This window comes from Cupressus sempervirens, chromosome 3 (genome assembly GCF_028749045.1).
Source record: "Cupressus sempervirens isolate cs-2001-9-10 chromosome 3, ASM2874904v1, whole genome shotgun sequence".
In the NCBI taxonomy this organism is placed as follows: domain Eukaryota; kingdom Viridiplantae; phylum Streptophyta; class Pinopsida; order Cupressales; family Cupressaceae; genus Cupressus; species Cupressus sempervirens.
In genome coordinates, this window is record NC_143120.1 from 184,146,962 (window position 1) to 184,169,524 (window position 22,563).

General features: G+C 37.1%; 1 protein-coding gene across 7 annotated transcripts in view; it reads left to right on the plus strand.

The window, feature by feature from the left end:
• The window catches only part of TBL13 (TRICHOME BIREFRINGENCE-LIKE 13), a 123,839-nt gene that overhangs the window by 86,584 nt on the left and 14,692 nt on the right, over positions 1 to 22,563 (plus strand). For all 7 annotated transcript variants that reach the window (XR_016362041.1, XM_089818906.1, XM_089818909.1 and 4 more), the window contains exon 5: positions 4,292 to 4,426. Coding sequence is in view for 6 of the 7 variants with exons in the window: in XM_089818906.1 (XP_089675032.1) it covers positions 4,292 to 4,426 (135 nt within the window). In the remaining variant the exon portion in view is untranslated. The remainder of the gene's footprint in view (positions 1 to 4,291; positions 4,427 to 22,563) is intronic.

A 22,563-nucleotide genomic window follows, 5' to 3' on the forward strand; every position in this document is an offset into this window, starting at 1 on the left:
TCCCTCCTTATTGAGATAAAAAAATCATACATCTGCCATCCCTCTCAATCCATACTAAACTATACTTTAAAAGGAAGATGAGATAGTGATTAACCATATGTAGAAAGGAAGGCATTAATCCCTATGTTGCCTTACTCATCTGCCTGCTTATTCCCTGCCTATAGATATGATTGAAAATAATTCTATTAAAAAATTTGCCAAGTTCTATGGCTAATGCCAATTTCTCATCTAATCTCTAATTGGGGAGGGTTCCTTTTCTTAGGGCATTTATGATGATTGCAAAATCTCCCTCTACTTCCAAAATTTTGATATTCATTGATTTACATAACCTGAGACCCTCTAGAGCAGAGATCTCTACCCAATTGTTTGTGGCTTCACTTACATATTTGGAGATGTTAGCCACTTCGTTCCCCTGGTCATTGTGGATACTGCATCCTATGCTTGTATGGCTTGGATTAAACTGCAAGGCTCCATCAAAGTTTAGCTTGAACCGGCCCACCTTTGGAGCTTACCAAACACATTCCAATTTTTTTATTTTACTTAGGTTGCCTCCTTCACCCAAGAAATGAGGAATTTGTAAATTGATCCATCTACCTCTCATCTTTTCATCCCAATGCGACATCTTAACATGTTTAATTTTTGAATTAAGCAATCTGTTATTTGTTAATTCAATGATAGAGACTTCAATCTTATGTTTAAGTTGATCAACAAACATCTGTTTTATCTTGGAAAATTCTTCTATTTCTCTCGTTCCATAGTTCTATGGAAGGGGAAGAGATCCAAAGGCCGTGAAAGATACTATCTTATTGTAACAAAGGCCAAGAAGACAACATACTCTTTATTGAACTTGGAAACACCATTCAAACTCCTAATTGCAAACATAACCATTGCCAGTAGGAGCTTGAGAAAGGGTAGTGAAGAAAAAGGTGGTAAGTAGACTCTTCCTCAGATTCACATAAGGGACATCTTGGCCCCAGAATACCACATTTCTTCAATTTTTCTACCATTAGGGCCTTTTGGTGAAGAAGAATCCAAGAAAAAATACCTGCCTTGGGAAGACATAATTTGTCCCAACATAGACGAAGAGGCAAAGGATATTTAGAAAGTGCTTGAAGGGATTCCAAGTACTGATAGCTCATTTTTGAGCTGTATTCCCCATTATTACTTCCATCCCAAATGAGGTAGTCCTTTCCTCCTTTGAAAGATAAAATTATGGACCTAAGGATAGATTGAAGAAGGGTTTTCTCTATCAGGAGAATATCTATAGTATTGAGATCTCTCCAATGCCAACTTAGCTCGCCCTCTTCAAAAACAACAGTCTTTAACTCGTGATCCCCATTTCTCTTCCAAATGAGATTTGATATTTAGAAGGGAAGGGTAATGATTGAGAGGCTTGTAATCCCCCCAAGAGTCATTCCAAAACAAGGCTTCCCCTCCATCCCTAGGTTCCAACAGAGTTTATACTGAATGATGCTCCTACACTTCAGAAGGAAATTCTAAAATCTCGAGCCTCTAGGTGAACTCGCCTCCCTAAATAGGTTGATCAGACTGGGGGAAGAAAGATACTTATGAGAAAGGATTCCGACCCATTTAAGGTTAGGGAATCTGATCATTCTCCTTAATAATCTAGCTCCCAAGGCCAAACCTTGACGTTTTATGTTCTTAATGCTGGCCCCACCTAGTCCCTTAGACCAAGTCCAGGTGCATTGCCAAAAAGAGCAACATGGACATAATTGACTTACTATAAATACTTGATGAAAGTATTGTCATTGATATCAAAGGATTTCATGAAGCATGAACAGAACTATAAATGTCAACATCATCAACGTGAAAGGTATGAAAAGCCAGTGCTATAACCTCGACATAATGAATAGGACAATCATTGATACCTACCAACACAGTAGCAATGCTTAACATGCCTGATCAGTAAGCTGGGAGAGTAGCCTTTGGCTTGACCAAGTAAGGCCCTTTAAAAAACTCGCTTAGCCAATGAGAGTCAAGAAATAGGCTAATCTTTTGAAAGTTGACACTGACAAAATTGGGGACATTACAGTCCGCCTTTCCTGAAATTTTGTTCCGAAGCAATCTCAGAATAAATTACACTCGCAGTCCATCTGAATCCCAAGGATATAACTGTGTAATGTCCCTGTTGATACTAACTAGTGCCTGTAACACCAACGACAAAATAACTCCCAGTACTCGTCGAACCAAATCAATACCAGCAACTGGTGTTTCAGGAGGAAACACTCCAAAGGGAAGCAACTCGAAAGGCTGAATTCTCAAAATTGTACAAGGTGAACTGTAATACATGCTATCTAACACATGTGCAACTAAACTTTACATTTGAAAGAGATCATGCACATGAGGGTCAAAAGTAAAACCATATGTACTCACAGTAAAACCAACCATATGTACTCAACACCATGTACACCACTATATTTACTTAAATACCTGCCTTGCAAAGTGCGTGCCATTGGTCCAATGTGCACCAATATATTGGTCATGACAAATTTTCCTTTACTAGAATGCATGCATGTAAATCCCTCCAAGCACATCTTTATTGCCTCTGTGTCATCTGTCACCATGCAAGTATTTTCTACTCTTTTCTGTTCTCAGGTCGATGTATGCCCTTTATTAAGCTAGACTTCTTTACATATTCATAAACTTGTTGAGTATAGTTGCATGCCAATTGCTTGGGGCATGCCTTTGGTGATGATAAATCATAATTAAAGGATGATGGATGTGGCACATAGTACATATAATGCCCGACAGATTATTTTGCTGCTGGTAATAATAGATTAAAATTCTCTAAACCCGATTTTCTATTTTTTTTGGTATTCTAAAACTCTCTTGCATTGGCATTTTTGAAGTGATATCTATTTGTACACTTGGTATAACCTACTTCCCTTTAAATTTTATTTCTAATTGTTTTGAATTTCTGCGTCAAGATTTCTCACAGGAATACAATTCACCAAGGCTTAGTTGAGATTGATAATGGGTCAGATTTCGAGGCTTGGGCAAATACGAGCTCAAGACTCGCTATTTGTTTAAATGTTGATGCTCATTTGAGGTCTCTAATATGCAATTGACCTATCAAAGACTTTGATGCTTTGTATGAGCCATTTAGTTGGTTAATGCTTGACAGAGGCTTTTTAGGGACCATCGAATTTATTAGAGTCTTTTGAGGTTGCTCGTTTAACTTTGGTTTCTTGAGGCTCTATTGAGGTTAGTTGTTGGTGACAAATTGATTAAGTGGTTCCTGTTTGTTTTAGCAAGAGTGTGTGTTTATGAGGACTTTGGAATTGAACTTTGTGTAATTATCTCATTGTGCCAATTGTTAGGATTTATGCAGATGGAGAAGATAAATTTACATAGGCACAAATTAGTAAATTACTGAGCCAATTACATAGGACCAAGGCCAATGTGAAAAGACGTCTTTCCTTAAGGGAGGTTTTTGGTGATTATCTTCTTGTATTAGTGTTCTGGGTTTTCTTTACTAATTTTGACGAGTTCTTGTAAAAATACTAGTCTAACCAAGACTGTCACATGATCTACCATTCTATACAGGTATCTCATTGGTAGTTTGTAATGCTTCTCTTGAGCAGCTGTAATAAATACTGATTAATTTTTTAGGTCATCTTGGATATGTCGAAGAATATATAATTCTTCAAGGAAGCAGTTGAAATGTTACACTTATCTTTGAGTCTGAATACCCTGGATGTTTTTTTTGAGCATTTTGTTTCATTCTTGAGTGATTGAGTCGGGTTCTGGAGTTCAATAATCTCAATTAAAAGCTAATGCCTTAACATATCAGTTAGAAGTGTACTTTGTTTTTTTGCATAAAATTTTCCAAGATGACGGCATTGATGCTAATGATTTTTTAGAAATATCGTGTTTTACAAGTGCCATTGTTAACTATAGTGTGAGGATACCATATATGGTGGTCAGTTTTAGATGGCTTTCCTTTTGACCTCCATATTGTCTGGGGCTTGTATATCTGAGCTTCAATTTCTGGAGTTCAAATTACAGTAAAAGAGATCACATGGTACAGTTATGAAATGGGTATGGAGACCAGTTTTTTGTGGGCTGTTATCTCAAAAACCTACCCAGGCTTTTATAGATAGAAATGTACTTTCCTCTTTGGTGCCATATGACAGGCTAGAGAAAAGGCCATATTATCTATGTTTCACAAAGATTCATTTGTTCTTTTTTCTGTTTCTCTAAAGGCCTTCTCTAGACTGTTGCATAAATTCCTTTGTGGACTCAAATATATTGCCGACTTATTTTACAGATAGACTTTGTCGAGAAAAACATGCCAAAGAATGCACTAAAAGTTTTTCGGACTCAATCTCCGCGGCATTTTGAAGGTGGTGATTGGAATGAAGGTGGCACATGTCAGAGGACCAAACCTTTGCTACAGGAGGAGGTAATTTCAAACTATTTCAATTGTTAAAACAAAGGATTATTGAGCTTGAGAGTGAAAACTTAATATTGAGCTTAGAAATAAATAACTCACAGTTTATATGATTAGGCTGTATGTGTTGTATTTCAAATTCTCTAATAGAATTCTTAGTAGAAAAGGTAGATATAGATGGTAAGCAAAGGTTAAAGATCTAATTTTTCCAGAATATTGACTTCATAATAATGAAAGAGTGAAGTTCGTTTAAGTTGGGGTATAAATCCATTGTACAACATCTAGATTGAATTTTAAAATGTCACATCCATATCAAAGAGATTGATATCAATATCTGAAATGTTAACATGTTAGTGGTCAAGTTCCATATGTACCATTTCTGTCTAGTTGAATTAGACAGTTAATATTCTTGAAGTTGAAACGAGTAGACTGGAGGAATCTTTGACTGTAAAACGTGTTATATGACACGAAACAACTACAACAAGATGAATGCTGGGACTTGGGATGGCCTGATGCTTGAATTTTGTGGAAGCACAAAAAGATCCCTTTTGACAGTGTTAAATGAGCTATAACTCAACGCAGTCAAGCTTGTGGGTGACTGGATTGATAGTTTCAAGGCTCTGCATGTATGTTTCATATACTACTAAAGCACAGATTCATCATCTGTTGTGCAACTAATTTGGAAACACATCCTAACTTCATTATCTTTTGTCACACCATAACAATTTGTATTTGAATAAGTGTAATGAAGGTTTAAAAAGGGTGTTTTGCTAAATTGATCAGAAAAGAGACTTCTGTGAATGGCACATGTGTGCACTGTGAAGTTATTTTTGGAATATATAAGATCTGATCCAAGGGGAATGGTTACATCAGGTTTACAGATTTGTTACACCTATCTGGCAAAAGCATGGGAGAATCTAAGGTTGTTGATACAGCAGAGAATAAGTCATTTTCTCGGCTGCCCCTGCCTTATGATGATTCATTCCAGAAAGATCTTATAGCTTCAACCTTTATTTTGACTTGTGATCAACATTATATGTTGAACATTCTATAATACTCATCTATTGTGTTGACTGATGGAGGTATAAACAGGATAACCAAGATACTGAGAGTTGAGGGGGGCGGGGGGGGTGAATTAGAATCTTGCACTTTTTCTTTTTACCAATTCATTCACACATTCACCGGTTAACCTATGCATGTAAAACTTGTAATAATGAACTTGTTGTATTATGTAAATCTGATCTATCACATGCATGCAAATAAACGCAACACAATATTTGTTACCCAGAAACCCTCCAAGGTGAAGGTAAAATTGGGATGGGGATGGGGATGAGACCCACAAATCTTCACTACTGCAGTAACAAAGTTAACTTATTATGGTTGCAATCTTTGGTCATAAAATATGATCCACCCTGTGAGGGGTCTGTTAGTTAAAAGCTTAAAAGACTGCTAGGTCTCACCTTGTTAGAGGATTTAACACTTACAACAAAGTAAGGACTTTGTTAGGAGATTTACAAAGATCTGTTAAGCCCACTCTGTAAAGAGATTTACCTTGATTCAAGTCGGTTAGAACTGATTTAGTACCTGACTCTCAGTATGCTCTGTAAGCTGATTTCAAGTCTTCTCCTTGCTAACTGATCCTCTCCTCTGATTTGATAATACTTGTCTTCCCCTTTCACTTCACTGCTATGAATAGGTCACTTGCCCCGTTAAGTGATAACAGGACACTTTCACTAACTTCTGAACTAATCTCGATCCTTCACTTCACTAATTGCATATTACTCCTTGTTTGCATGCATACACTTCTCTTCTCCACTCTCTCTTTTACACTGATCTAAGTTAAGATATCATCTGCTTAAAGAGTTCCGTAAAGAGTTTTCTATATCCTTCCATAATAGCCTCTGCATTTGAATCGTTGATCACAAAACATAGGGATATGTAATCCACGTCATTCATGCGTAAAACTCTCTGTAACGACCTCAACAAATATTAAATATTCCTTCCATGTCGGCTTGAAAACATTTTACCTCAAAATCTGTTCCATTCTTGACTTTTATGTAAACTCTGCATTGCTCGGCCTTTACTGTTTTTTGACACTCGACATTGTTGTTGCTCGGTTTGTATTGTGCTCGGCACAAACTGTGCCACTCGGCACTTGTATGCTTGAAACTTGCTCGGTCACTATTGAGCTCGGCTAGTATGGAAAATACTTGGTGACCATACACTTGCTCGACTCCTATAGAGCTCGGTACATACTTGCTTATGTACATGACTCGACCTATCTAGAGTAGCTCGGTCGCAATGATGACCGTTTGACTCTGCCTTGTAAATGACTAAGTGTTTAACACTAATAGACAACAATAGTTAGAGATACCAACATATTGATCTGACAGGCTGTTGTCATGAAGGGATTGGTAGGAAGTTGTTTATTATTACATAATCTTTGACTAAATAGAGGGGCTACAACTTTAAAGGACATGGATTGAGATCTAGATTTTGCTATTTGTTGAGTTTTACACAATTTGATTCAGATTAGTGTTACAGGACTCGGACTCACCTTTGACTCGAAAAGTCAAAATTTGACTCGGACTCGGCAAGGACTTGAAAAATTGAAAAACCCATGAAATTCAAATATTTGAAAGGGTTTTAAGATTTTTTCATGCATCTTTTAGTCAATTAACATCAAATACACAATAATTGAGATAGATAGAAGCTACTTAATACACACAAAATTTTGCATAGATCACACAAGTATAAAAGTGAATTTCTAAAGGAAAAAACTGAATAGCACAATATAAAGTGATAAACATAATGTCACTACAGTCTCAAATGTCTACAATATTCATGGATTACAAAATCCATGGTATCAAAAGTTCAAAACATATATCAAAATAACAAGTAGAGCGTAGAATAGTAGAAGACTAAGGCTCATAGTAGCCTATGTCCTCCTACGAGTATGCTTAAGATAAGTCATGGAAGACTGTAAAGCCATCCTCTCTCCCTTTGTTTGAGACTGAACCTCATCCTCATCCTCATCCTCACCCTCACCCTTGCCCACATAATCCTTATCATCAAACTTGGATCCATCACTCCTAGCCTCAGGTCCTGCACTTTGCCTCCTCGCGCTCTAGCCTCCTCGACTGCCATCGCTATTGCCTCAACCTTCCGATCCACTTGATCAACTTACTCCATGTCTTCATCACTGAAGACAGGATCAACAATCTCTGTGTTCCACTCTACATGTGGATCAACATTCTTTAATACAATCGGTGCCCAGGATCTGTCTGTGGCGAAGGTGAAGGTTGTAGTGAACAAAGACAAGATCATTCAATTTTTGCACTGTCAACCTATTGTGCTTTTTCATGTGTATATGCTCGAATAGACTCCAATTACGTTTGCATCATGATGCACTAGATGACTGACTCAAGATGCGAATCACAATCCTTTGTAAATTTGACACCTTAAAGCAAAACATCCCCCACCATGCATCTGAAACAAGAAAATTTTGAATCAATTCAATAACTTTGACTTTATCAAATTAAAATGGTAATAGAATTAGAAATTAGGATGTAGAATCATAAATTTTTGACCAGGCATCAATTCTGTCCTATTTTTCTTGCACAAGTCTTGCGCAAAAAGTCCCCTTGAGCTTTCTTAAACAACTCAATCTCACGGACTACAATTTTTCCAAGTCTTGAATCAGGTGACATTCTCTCTACATCATCATAGAGGCCACTCCACACCTCATCATCGGCCTTGAAATGTGGGTAGAATTGGTATGCTGGATTCAGGAAGTAGGTTGTTGCATGTATAGGCCTGTGAAGTAGATTGTGCCAACGTCTATCAATGACATCCTATATAGGCCCATACCTATCTCGATTCCTTGCAAAAAAAAGAGTGAATGGCCTCCTTCACCCTATCTATGCCCTCATAAATGTAGCCCATTGAGAGCTTCTCTTCATCAACAATTCGTAGGAGAACAACAAGCGGCTTTATGAACTACATTCATTATGAAAGTTTAAAGAAAAACAATCAACTTTAAATTTTTTCTTTAAAAAATGAACAATAATTTATAACATAATTTCATAAACAAAAAAGTTGAAATGAGGACAAAAAGGAAAATTACCTTAACAATCTCAATGATCGGTGTCCAAAAGGAAGCCTTATCAAAAATGTGATCAGCTGTATCAATCCCTACAGTGGTCTTTGCATATGATGATGTGATCCATTCCTCACTTACAAACATGCGTCTCAAACCTCCCTTTGAATTAAACAAGGATTGCAATGTGAGAAAATTGGTTGCAAATCTAGTGACCCCTGGACGAGACAACTCCTTTTGTTCTCTGTATTTCCTCATGAGGTTGAGGACCCATGTATGATGATATATGAATTTGCATGCACTCCTTCCTTGCTTTATAATTGCTTTATCCAAGGGAGTTTACCAAGATCCTCTAACATGAGTTCAATGTAGTGAGCAACACAAGGGGTCCAAAATAAGTGAGGGTGTCTCTCCATAAGAAAGTTTCCTGCAACAACATAATTTGCTGCATTATCTGTAACTATTTGCATCACATTTTCCTTACCCACGTCCTTTATCACTTCATCCATTACCTCAAAGATATTCAACATTCTTTGTTTTTTTTAAGGCATCAATTGATTTCAAAAAAGTCGTGGCACCTGAAGAAAAAGAAACAAATTACTATAATGATCAATGATCAATCATAAAATCATAATTCATAAACTTAATCACTTAATCAAGATTCTAAATTTTTAAGTACAAGTTCTAAATTTTTAATGTCTACAATTACCTGATAAGGAGACAAGAAAGTTGAAGAGTGTTCTACTCCTATTAGTCCAACCATCAGTCATGATGGTGCAACCCTTTATTTTTCACACCTCACGCTGCTCCTTGATTGCACCTTCTACATTAGCCACCCTTTCAGTCAAAATAGGGCCTCCTAGCTCGTTAGCACTAGGGGTTTTGAACCCCGGACCACAAACAGTAACAACATTGATTGCAATTTGCCAATAAGGGGACCTAAAACAAATTAGTATATTATATTATTACTATTAACTTTGAAAATAAATTAAAATAATCAAAATAAGGATACTATTGTCTCTTGAAACTTGAAAGCAACATAAGTAAGACATAAATTAAATAAGTACCTTGCTGCATTTAATGAAATGTTTTTGTAGATGAAGAAGTCTCGAAGTGCCAGTTTTGCATTATCACGCTTCTCCTTGTTCCAATCCATGCTCTCAAGTGATGGTTGTGCACTTGGAGCCATACATGGTACAAAGATGGAATCAAGTGCCGATCTTTTCTTACGAATGCAAGGCCCAATGGTCACGCTCGTAGAAGTAGTAGTAATAGTAGGTGGAGTAGGGGATAACGTAGAGCGAAAACTAGAAGATCCCTGTTGAGCTAGTTGTGCCATTTCTTCTTGTTGCTTCTTTTTCAATTCCTTTTTCTCCATTTTTTCCTCTAGAAGAGCTTGCGTGTCTCGCATAACATTCTGGGGTACTTCTTTGCATTTTTAGCATCACGCCTAGGTATATGTGTTAGGTGATACTTCAATTATCTATGCCTCCCCCGTTATATATTACACTACAATGCCAACTTGTAGCAACGCCCTTTTTGTGGCCTGGGATGGCATGTTTCCAAGCCCTATCCTTTGCCATTGCAGCTAGGTCTGCATCAAGGTTACATCCAGCCCTAGTTCCACTTCCTCAAGGTGAGCCTTGAGGCATGATGTCAATGTGGGTGCTGCTGCAATATGAATATATTATAAATAGAAAAAAGTTAGCATCAAATTAGATTTTTAAACTTTAGGGCCTTATTTCTTATCAAGTTTGTCTTCAAGATAAATTAGAATAAATCTAAATAGTAGATACTAGAAGTAGAGACTAAAAAAAATGTAAACAAAATGGAAAGTAAAAAATATGAATGTAAAACAATTTGCAAAACAACACAAAGAAATGCAACTTGTTGCTTACCTCTTCAAATTTGCACAACCAATGGAAATGCAAGTAAGTTTTGTAGAAGCCTCCTCCAAATGCTTCCTTAAGCTCCTCTCAATGCTTAAGTGCAACTTACAAAGTTGCACATACCATCAACAATCGATATGGGAGAGCCAACCGGTTTGTTAATTTCTCTCTCAAAACACCAATACTGTTCTCTAACTCTTTCCTCTCTATCACAAGCATTAGCAAATAGTGGAATGACCTTTTAAGGTCAAATGGGTGTTATACAAAACAAAAAAAGGCAACTTAACCTTTAATTTTAATATTTTTTCTCATATTTTTACTTCAGCCATTAGCGAGAGTCCTGAGCTTGGGATTTGGCGAGTCCTTGGACTTGGCGAGTCCACGTGGACTCTGCCAGGACTCGGTCGAGTCCAAGTCCAGAGGCCATTTGCCTCGGAAATTTGGACTTTGCCTCGGACTCGCAGAGTCCCGTAGCTATGATTCAGATGCCTTGACTACTTGTGTGAATGATCTCATAATCTATATGTTGTTACCATTTTAGCAGGAACTATAAGAGAAGTATGATAATTGCGGATTGACCATGCTATCAAGTTGATTCAGACTGGATTTTTGATATAAATCCCAAGGGGATTAATTGGCCGATTAAATTTTGATTTTATCTGAAATAACAATTTATTCATACTTTTTCTATTAAATTGGCCTTGTCAAGTTTTGTATGAATCACTTGAGCTTTCAGTCCAATTTCGCCTGTGTAGACAAGCATTGCTTGATTGGGGTGCACTTGCGGTTATTCAGTTCTTTCTTAGTTAGGACATAATTACCACTTGTGTTTTTCATGCCCACGTGTTTTGAAGATTTTAGAGCTTGGTTGATAGCAATAAAATAATGGAACAGTGGTATCTACCATGAATTTTAATATGGCCTTAACCTTGTTTAGGCCTTAACCTTGTTTAGGGATGCCACCCGCAAAACCCTGTGCTGGTTTTACAAAGTAAAACAACACGAAATGTTGCATGGGATAGAAGAAGTGTTTTACTCTTTATCTGGCTTGAAATAACAAAAACAATACTTTTCCCCTATGTCAATTAAATTTTCATCATTTAAAAAAAAATGACTTTAACCTGATCAACTAAGAATCTAGGGTTCTTGAATTTCATTTTTGGCTTGTTTTCAAATCCTAATCTAGCGTGATACTCTATTGTTGTTATAGTTTAAGGCCTATCCCTTATTTTGAGGAGAATTAAAAGTTAGGTCTTTTAATTTCTCTTGGTGATTTTATTTTCTTGATTACTTTTGGGAAGTTGTAGTGAACTGATGTATTTTTTGTGAGTTGTTTGTTTGGGCTTCATTCATTAGTATTAAAAGAGTTCTCCATTGATAAAATTGCCGAGTTTATGGAGTCTTTGGTAGAAATACATTTTCCAAAATCCTTCAAATGTTTTCCTCAATGTTTTCCGTCTTTTCAAACCTAGTCTATAGTTCAAGGCATCAAATTATTTGGTGATGATCAGGGTTTCAAAATTCTTCAAATAAATCTTATAAGTTTTAGAGTGAGAAAGCACATTAGAATCTCAGAGGTCGGTTCTGTGCTAATTGCTATTTTTAGGAACTATTGTTGACTATTTCCTCTTCTAATGTTCTAATTTTAGGCAAATGGTTGATGCCTTATTTTTAAACTGCTCTATTTGGTAGTTTAGAATTTTTTTGTTTGGAATATCCTTATTTCTTGCTTTGTTGCATCTTTTAGCATTTGCACTTCACAACAATACATTTTTTTATCAGTAATACTAGGTATATTTTAATAATTCAGAAAAAGGATTACATTTCAAGCCACTAAATTGCAGATTCACCTTTGCATTTCTTGTAAAATTTTATCATCTTTCTACCCATCCCCCATAGTGCCTCTTAGGCATATATCATCCAAAAGACAAATTCAGCAGCAGATTAGAAAAACAACAAACAAAAGTTTACAAAAGTCACCGAAGTTGCAGATTTGCTCAACACCAAAGAGGCACCCTAGTGAGAGGGACCAAACAACTGTGGAAACTGATACAAACGACTATAAACTCCCTACCAGAAGAAATAACAACCATTACTGCCCATACAGCCAAAATTGGGCCAAAACAATAGACAAAAGGGACTAACCAGTAGACCATCATCACAGAAACCACCCCTGCATTTCTTCCTTCATTTTTTGGAATGAGCATGCCAAGACGCGTATGCTTCTTGCCAGGTCTACCACAACGTGTCTTGGCCGCCCCAAATCTGGACGTACCAAAAGCAGGCACCCCCTTGATTGGGGTAGATTTCATTTTTCGATGCTGCTCCCTTTGTAGCAGCTTGTGCTCCTCAAACCTCTGAATATACAACAATAGCCTCACCCACCCCATACACACGCCCTCAATCTGCTCCTACACCAGTTTAGACAAGCTCCACAACATCAATGGTTGCAGCTCATCCGCTCCACCTCCAACCACCCTCCACGGGCCTTGCCTCATGTGCAGGCCGACACCAGGCTCAGCCTGACTCACAATGTCTTCCACACCTTCAGCCCACACAAACTCCACACAACTGCATCAGCTTACGAGCCTCATCCTTTGTTACTAGTGTAAAAGCCCAAGCCAGGGATAAAGAAGTGATATACAAATTAGTTTTGAGACACAAGTCCATGTTCAAATACTCCTCCCCAAAGATAGTACAAATGAAGTCCTAACTCCACTCATCAAACCGAAACAACCCCCTCGTGCGCTTCATAGAAATTGCTCCACAAAAAGATGGAATTGATTTGGGGATTCTAGAGAAATTTGCCTCCACTTGCACACCACACCAAACCAACTCCACGAAAAAGAAACAAATGTCAAGGTGAAAGCAACTGCAACCCCACTAGCCCTAGAAAAAGTCTTGGAATCATCTAGATCACAACCTCCAATGTCATCGAATGAGATGAATAAAGAAGACCAAACACTCAACTGTGCCAAGAATCAAAGGAAATAAATCCCCATCAACACAAATCTCTCTTGCCCATTAAATTTGTTCACCTCCGATGATGACACCACCTCAAGCGAGAATTGAGCCCAAACCAATCATGCGATAGATCTCCCAAATCGTCAAAGCTGCCACCCACCTAAAGTCTCTTTTCAAAAATTTAAATCAGTCAAATCAGTACTTGGGAAATCTTCAAAAAGGTCACATGCGACCTAGTTAGACCACTAACCCCAAATTCAGATGGTCTATCAGCCTCCACATTAGCCTCCCAAAACACAAGTCGCTTTAAACTCTTCAAAGGTATCAAGCATTTCCCTAATCCTTCTAATATGCTTTTTCAAATACCAACCATCCATTTCTCCTTTAACAATCGTTGACAACAATCTAAGAATTGCCCTCCAAATGCGAACCTGCAAACTTTTCGCCATCAGGATTGCATTAAGAGCATTCAAACATTCTTCCTCATATTATTTGATCCGTCGGGAAGATGCTTAGCCCCAATTGCATGCGCATTCAACCATTCATCTCTTGCTAGAATTCCAGCCCTAGACACTCCTCGAATTGCCCTTCGAAGCCCCGTTAAAACTGATTTTAATTCATTGTGGCTCAAGAGGTTGCCAAACCACATTAGACCTCGTGACACTATGAGGTTGAGCCTTCATCTGCCTATTAACAGGTCTGAATTTGACAAGAAGCCAACAATGTTGAATAAATCTATCATTCTGATTGAAAGGAACCTTACAACTGTTGATGTTTGGTAGCTTTAGTTGGATAAACCCGTGAGACTATATATAGTTAAATAATCAATTGTTATATTAATTAAATAATAATAAATACATGTCTCTCCATGTCTCATCCACAATATAAATAAGAGAGAGATTGCTGCCCTTGGAAAACACATACTGTATAGGCAGTGCCACTACATTTGCAGTGATCCTCATAAACTAACAACAAAGGTTAACTTGTGAAGTAGCATTAGGGACCAGTTCTAAGTTTGCCTTATCCAATGTAATTCTGAATCATCTACTATCCTCTACCAAATCTCGAAAGATCCTTTTGTTTTGTTCCTTCTAGATTTCCCATAGAGGCGTCACCATAACTATGTGCCATATTGCAGAAAAAGTGGAATCCCTAAAAGGATTTTTCCATTGTTCAAGCCATTCTCTCGTTGTACGAGGTAGAGGAGCCAATCAACCCAACTTCCCTAGAACGAAACCCCATACCTCTTGAGCGAAGTCACAATGAATGAATAAGTGATCAAGAGTGTCTTCTGCCTTAACATACATAAAACATTTGAATGAGAAACCCGATCCTCATCAAGCGGTCTCATATGAGTATTCTACCTCTACCTGCTAGCCATGTAAGGACTCCTGCTTTCGGTAGACAATGTTTATTCCAAAAAACAGTCTTTTCCCATTCCTGAAAATTTTCCTCATTTGACAACAACGAATATCCAATCTTTACTGAATACTGGCCACTCTTCGATCCACACCAAATAATGTCATCCTATTCCCTAAAGCCACCACCATTTTATCCTTCAAAATGCTCAACAATTGATGTAGGTCCTCGTCTTGCAACCCCAAAATTGTTGGATCCTTCCATTTCACCTTTGACCCCACTTCAAAGCTTGTCAAATCAACAAAGTCGTGCACCTTATTCCCCCATACAGCCCTTGTAATTATGATAAGATTGTGAGATGCTTCCTCAAGAGGTAAAGCACGTTTACCATCCCAAGAGTTAAACCAAAAGTTAGTTTATTCTCCCAAACCTAGCTGCCAAGTAAGGTGATCAACAATAATCCTTCTACAACTGACTGAAAATTTCCAAATCGCTTATCCTCTTGGAGGATTTTCAATAGTGAAAATACGATATCTATCATTGTTATCCAAATACTTTGCTTGAAGAGTTCTGACCCATCTTTGTCCTGTATTCCCGTACACTTTCCAGACCAATTTTGCTTTCATTGCCTCATTTATCAACTTCTAGTCCCACAAACCAACACCTCTAGTTCCTTTCAGTTTACAGATAGATTCCTAAGCCAACAAAGGGATCTGTTCCTGCTCCTAATTCCCATTCCAAAACAATTTCCGTATCCTCTGTTCAATTATTTTGATCGCCTTTGCAGGAATTTTAAAACACACCATAGAGAACAAAAACATTGTAGAAATCATTGATTTGAGCATCAAGATTTCTTCCTGTCAAAGTGAGCCATTGGATTTTCGACCCCTCTATATGCCCAATACAACCATCAATTGGGTCCTTCCATAGACAAGATAAGTTCAACGAAAAAAAGGGGGGTTCCAGGAAACTTCCCTAGGAGTTTCGCAATCTTGACCAAAAACACTTGACGAATCCCATCCTAAGACCCAACTTCCATGTTGAAAAGAAGGTTTCTGATTTTTGCCAATTAGTACACTGCCCTATTGCCTGACTATAACTATCCAATACTGACTTAATAACCATAGCTTTCTTCATTGAAATCTCCCCCAAAGAGTGGGTATCATTTGCGAACTAAGAATGAGTAGTAGGTTATATACCTTGAGCTATCTCAGCACCCTTCCACTTCAAAGGGCTTCCTGCCAAAGTGAGCCCTTGGATTTTCCACCCCTACATACACCCGATACAACCATCAATTAGGTCCTTCCACAGACCAGATAAGTTCAAACCAAAATAAAGAGGGGTTCCGAGTTTTGGTTCCCAAAACCACAGGTTGAAATCATATGAGGCTTGCCAACTCAATGCTGAGATTCTAACTGGTTATGGCCAACTTGATCAGATGGATAAATATGATCCAAGTCCTCTACGCTTTTGGTTCACAGGACCAAGGTGGATGCATCTATTCCCTAGCCAATCTTCTGGGCCTTAGGCTTTTATAACATACTTTGTAAACTTAGACGCAATAGTGTCCTCCGCAAATGGCAAGGAAATGGAAAGCTTCAGCACTGCACCACTTTAAACAAATATGTGAAAATACTGAAAGTATATTTACTTCAAAATTTCACGAGTCGCTTTAAGATATTAATGTTCTGAAATTTGAATGATTATGGATGTAATTACTTAAAAGTAGAAACACTTTCAATAAAATGTTTATAATGTATAACAGTAAATACATTTGTCTATCTCAAAGGGATATGCAAAATGATTATATTTAAAATGACTAAAAGATCAGTGAGTTATATATATGGGCAAAAAGAGTCTATTGCAACAAGAATTTTAAATACAACCTTAAAGGACAATTTACAGTCAAATATCATCAATTGTTCTAATATCCAAAATGTAAACAATCAAATATATTTGTGAATTTAACGCAAGGTGGTTAGTCCCAACAGGCACACTCCCAACCACCCTTGCAAGAGTTGCACACGAAAGGCAACATAGATATGAAAGAAACACCAATTTATATTGAATCCAATGCAGATTTACTGAGACAACCTTCTTTACATGTGCCAGGCATAGGGGCCACCTGGTTACAACCATACACTTTCTAATTACAATCAACGAGCTTAGAAGCTCAGGCTTATAGAACCAAATTCGTATTTTCTTCCTTCTGTCAATCTTCATTCTACCTATTCTAATCCTAGATCTAAATTATATTGCCAGCAAGACCACAAGTTAGTTCCTTCAGACAACTTATTGCAAAATATAGGTCTTGCCCAAAAAGGAAATTCAACGACCACATAATTAAGCAAATTAATATTTATGGGATCAAAGATAGGTCCAAAGACGATCCAAGAAGAGATCCCCAAGGCTGCAGAAAGCCTTGACATCACTAAGACCTCGCAGAAACAACAACCACATGTTACTCGACATGTCAGGATATGAACATGCTACGAGCAAAGAAAAAGGATAACTCTTCAGCAAGATCAAATGAAGTTTTGTGAATAGAGGAGAGTGATCCATGATAGGTCCTCATCAGGTACAAAACTCCGTGGAAAGAAATACCACGAACAACAAAGGCCATTCCTCGAACAATAGATAGAAACAACTAACATGAAATAATTTTGGTTGATGCAAGATTGCCAAAGAATTCGAGATGCTTTTGCATCAGACACCTGGGGTAAAGAAAGACTGATGTCCACATCAGGATGCTTTGATGTTCTGAGAAGAACCATACAAATCCAATTCGATTGGAGGTATCCAAGAACTGTCTTCAACTGGTTTATTTTGCCAATGAACTAGATACTCTTTGTAGTCCTTTCCTTTAGTGCTCTTGCTTACTCTGGTATCCAAAATTCTTTCAATTCCCTCTGTCTTCTTCTTAGGATAATCAGGGTTATCAACTGCCTCTTCATCAGATTCAAAGTATTCATAGATGTTTGAAATATTGAAAGTAGGTGAAATATACATGTCTTCTGGCAATTCAACTTCAAAGGCATTCCCACTGTCACACTTCCTTAAGATCTTACAAGGCCCAAATTTCTTCATCTTCAACTTGCTAGATGTTCCAACAGGAAATCTGTTCTCCTACAAATGTACCATTGCTTCATCTCCAACTGCAAAAGTTTATGTCTTCTCCTATTATCTAGTCTTTCCTTATATTCTTGATTATTGTCATTCATATTGCTTCTTACTTCTTCATGCAAATTCTTCATAAAGTCCTCAAATTCCTTAGCTTCAGCACTTTGTTCCAACTCAGTATTCAAGTTCCTCAACTCTGTAGTATCTCTAGGATGCATTCCATTTACAACCTCAAAATGAGTCTTCTTAGTACTTTTGTTCACTGAACTGTTATTTGCAAATTCCACTTGTGCCAAAATCAAGTCCCAATTAGTAGGTTTGTCCCTAATTAAGCATCTCAACAAGTTATCCAAACTTTTGTTCACAACTTCAATTTGTCCATCTGTCTGTGGATGAAATGTAGAACTAAATTTAAGCTTAGTATTCAACTTCTTCCAAAGTGTTTTCCAAAAATAACTCGTAAGCTTAGTAGCTTTGTCTGAAATAATTGTCTTAGGCAATCCATGCAATCCCACAATTTCTCTGAAAAATAGATCTGCTATGTGTACTGCATCTGTTGTCTTCTTACAAGGTATGAAATGTGCCATTTTATAAAATCTGTCCACTACCATGAAGATAGAATCAATACCTCTCTAAGTTCTAGGCAATCCCAAAACAAAGTCCATACTGATATCTTCCCAAGATTTACAAGGAATAGACAAAGGCGTATACAATCCCACATTCTGAGTAGTTCCTTTAGCAACTTGACATGCAACTCTGCACCATCTTCAGAACATCCTTATACATCTGTGACCAAAAGTATCTCTCAAAAATCAACTTCATTGTCTTATTAATCCCAAAATGTCCTGCAAGTCCACCACTTGTTTCTCCTTAATGATATTTTCTTTCATAGATCCTCTAGTTACACATAACTCAGTTCCTTTAAACAACATGTCTTCCTGAATAAAATAATCAATCCACTTATATTGCTCATTAGTTATGTGATTATTACTAGCTTTCCAAGGTTTTGCAAAATTAGGATCAGTTTCATGCAAGTTCTTCAAACCATCAAATTCAAGCACTTCAGTCTTCATCTCTGTCAACAAGCTTCTTCATTTGTTGAAAGCATCTGCTATGCTATTTGACTGTCTGCTTCTATGCTTTAACACAAAAGAAAACTTCTGCATATACTCAACCCATTTCATATGTCTCTGATTCAATTTATTTTGATTTCCTAAATGATATAAAGCTTTATGATTAGTGTACAACAAAAATTCCTTAGGCATCAAGTAATGTCGTCATTTCTTCAAGGCTTGAATAATTGCATAGAACTCTTGATCATAGATCGAATATTTTCTCTTAGCATCATTCAAATGTCTTACTATAGAAAGCTACAGGCTTACCTTTTTGACTCAGAACAACTCCAATTGCACTTCCACTAGCATCACAATCAACTTGGAAAACTTTAGTAAAATCAAGTAAAGCAAGCACAAGCAATTCTACTACCTTTTTTTTCAATGTTTCAAAGCTTTTATTTGGTCCATGTGTCCATGTGAATTCCTTTTTATCACCTCTCATTGTCTCCATCATAGCATTACATACTGAACTAGAATTTTTGATAAACTTGTTATAAAAAACTTGTCAATCCATGAAATGATCTAACCTTTCCAACACTTTCAGGTGTAGGTCACTCAAGAATAGCTTTTACCTTCTTACAAGACCAAGATATACAATCTCATCCTTCATAAAAGAACATTTGTTTAGATTTATCAACAACTTTTCCTCTTTCAACCTCTGGAACACTTGTCTGATATTGTAGATTAGTATGTCATCAAGATATACAATTACAAACATTCCCAAGAACTTCTTCAAAACTTCATTCGTCAATCTTATAAAAGTACTAGGTTCATTAGTTAAACCAAAAGGCATAAACAACCACTCATACAAACCTTCATTAAGCTTAAAAGCAATTTTTCATTCATCTCATTCTCTGATTCTAATATGATAATATCTACTTTTCAAATCAATATTTGCAAAATACTGTGCTCCACTCAAACCATCCATATGTCATCCATCCTAGGGAAGGGAAATCTGTACGTAACTGTTATTCTGTTTATAACTTTGGAATCAGTGCACATGCTCCATTCTCTATTCTTCTTAGGTGCCAACACAACAAGTACTGCACAAGGACTCGAACTTTCTCTGATCTAACCTTTTTGAAGCAATGCTTGCACTTGTATGTTCAATTCTTCATTCTCTGTAGGTGTTAGTCTATGTGGTGCTTTATTAGGCAAACTAGCTCTAGGTAGTCTATGTGGTGCTTGATTAGGCAAACTAGCTCTAGGTAGCTCTAGGTATCAAATCCATAAAGTGACTAATACTTCTCACAGGAGGTAAACCATCAGGTACATTATCTAAAATAATATCTTGAAATTTTGTCAACAATGATCTAGCCTCAAGTGTATGCTCAAGTTCATCTTGTCATGTCCTTAACAAATTGATTTCCTTCAACCAAGAAAACTCTAACTGTAGTACAATGATTCTCTTCACGTTTCTCTATCAAAGTTAATACTTGTTTCTTTCCATTAGCCCAAATAGTATACTGATTCAATCCACCATCATGCAAAGCTTGTCTATCATATTGCCAAGGTCTTCCCAAAAGAACATGAAAACAATCCGTAGGCATAATATTACATCATCAAAGTAGTTCCCAATTTTGAATTTCACAAGGTATTGTTCACTTACCAGTAATTTGTGCTCATCTTTGATCCAAGCAATATGATAAGGGTTAGGGCATTTTGATCTCTACAACTGTAACTTAGATACCAACTCCTTAGATGCCAAATTATCCAAACTATCATAGTCAATGATCACTTTGCAACATTTCACTTCAATCTTACATTTGGTTTTAAAAAGACTTTTACTCAAAAAGGGTTCTCCATCCAATTGGTCATTCTGCAGGGTTCTTCTAATCATCAGGTTCTCTCCATTTTTTGGTCCATTAGGAGGATCAATCAATCCAAGCATTTCTGCTACTACTTCTTTTCTTCTTTCCAGATAAGGTACATTCAAAGGCTTCATGTCCTCCACATTTAAAACAAGTAGCTTTTAAACCACTATCTATCTTCTCTTTTGCCAATACTAGTATTCCTAGGGTAAGAAGAAGAATTTCCTCTAGTGTAATTACCTCGTCCTCTGTTAGCATTATCCTCTTTCCATTATGTTTTTCTTTTGTCATGATGTCTACTGTCAGGTCTGCTACTTTCTCCATAAGATTTATCTCTGCTCCTCTGAAATCTTCCACCTCTTGTCCTTTGTCTATGTTCTTGCTTCGTTGCTAATATTCTTCAGCTCTCAAGGCATACAAGTATGCTTCTTCCACACTTTCCATCTTCACAAAACGAATCTCATCTTGTATTGAAATCCTTAAACCATTTAGTTACCTAGCAATATTTTTAATTTCATCATCGACATTTCCAAATCTAATGTCCAACTTGTAGAATTTCTTGGTATAATCTTTTACAGTCGTATCTTTCTGTCTCAAATTTTGCATTCTTCTTGACAAATTAACTCGATAATCAGCAAGAAGGAATGCTGTTTTCAACTTACCAATGACCTTCACCATAGTCTTGATCTTTTCCTTTCCTCTTCTTTGTCTATTAGTCTGCAAGTGTTCTCACCAAAGAGAAGCATGTCCTGTCAACTTAGTAGCTGCTATTGTCAAGAATACTTTCATAATTGCCAAACTTTTCTGTCTCAGAGATCCAATCCAACAAAGCATTTGTATCAAGCTTTGCACAATAACATGAAAGTTCAAAAGAAGGTCTTGAATTCTCTCTACTCAAGGCTCTCAAGAGTCTTTCTTCATCTTGTTCTACCTCAGGTTCATGATTAGGTGCAATTTCTTCATTCTTAGCACTAACAACATCAAGATGTACTCTTCTCTGCGTTGTCTCAACAGCTTCAAGTCTAGCTGCAATTTTGTCTCAACATGTCCATAATAACATTATCTGCATTTCATCTACCTCAAACCATTTTGACAATAGTTCTTGCAAGAATTGTAACCCCTTGGAAGTTATAGCTCAAAAACTCAGTTTGCCATCCTACAACCAATTTAAATAGGGTTCTCCACGATCCTAGGCTCCACAAGGAAGGAAACCTTCGCTTTGATATCACTTGACACAAGGTGGGTAGGCCCAAAGGGACACTCCTAACTGCCCTTTGCTAGAGTTACTCACAAAAGCCAACATAGAGGTGAAAGAAACACCAAATTATATTGAATCCAATGCAGATATATTGAGACAATCTTCTTTACACCCATATACATTCTAATTATAATCAACGTTATATTGAATCCAATGCAGATACACTGAGACAATCTTCTTTACATGTGCCAAGCATAAGGCCTACTTGGTTGCACCCATATGCATTCTAATTACAATCAACGAGCTTAAAAGCTCAGGCTTACATAACCAAATTCGTATTATCTTCCTTCTGTCAATCTTCATTCTACCTATTCTAATCTTAGATCTAAATTATATAGCCAACAAATTGGCCTGTTAAGCAATTTATTACAAAATATAGGTCCTCCCCAAAAAGGAAATTCAGTGACCACACATTAAGCATTTAACATCTGCGGGATCAAAGATAGGTCCACATGCAAATCCAAGAAGAGATCCCAAGGCTACGGAAATCCTTGACATCACAGAAACCTCGCAGAAGCAATAACCACAAGGTCC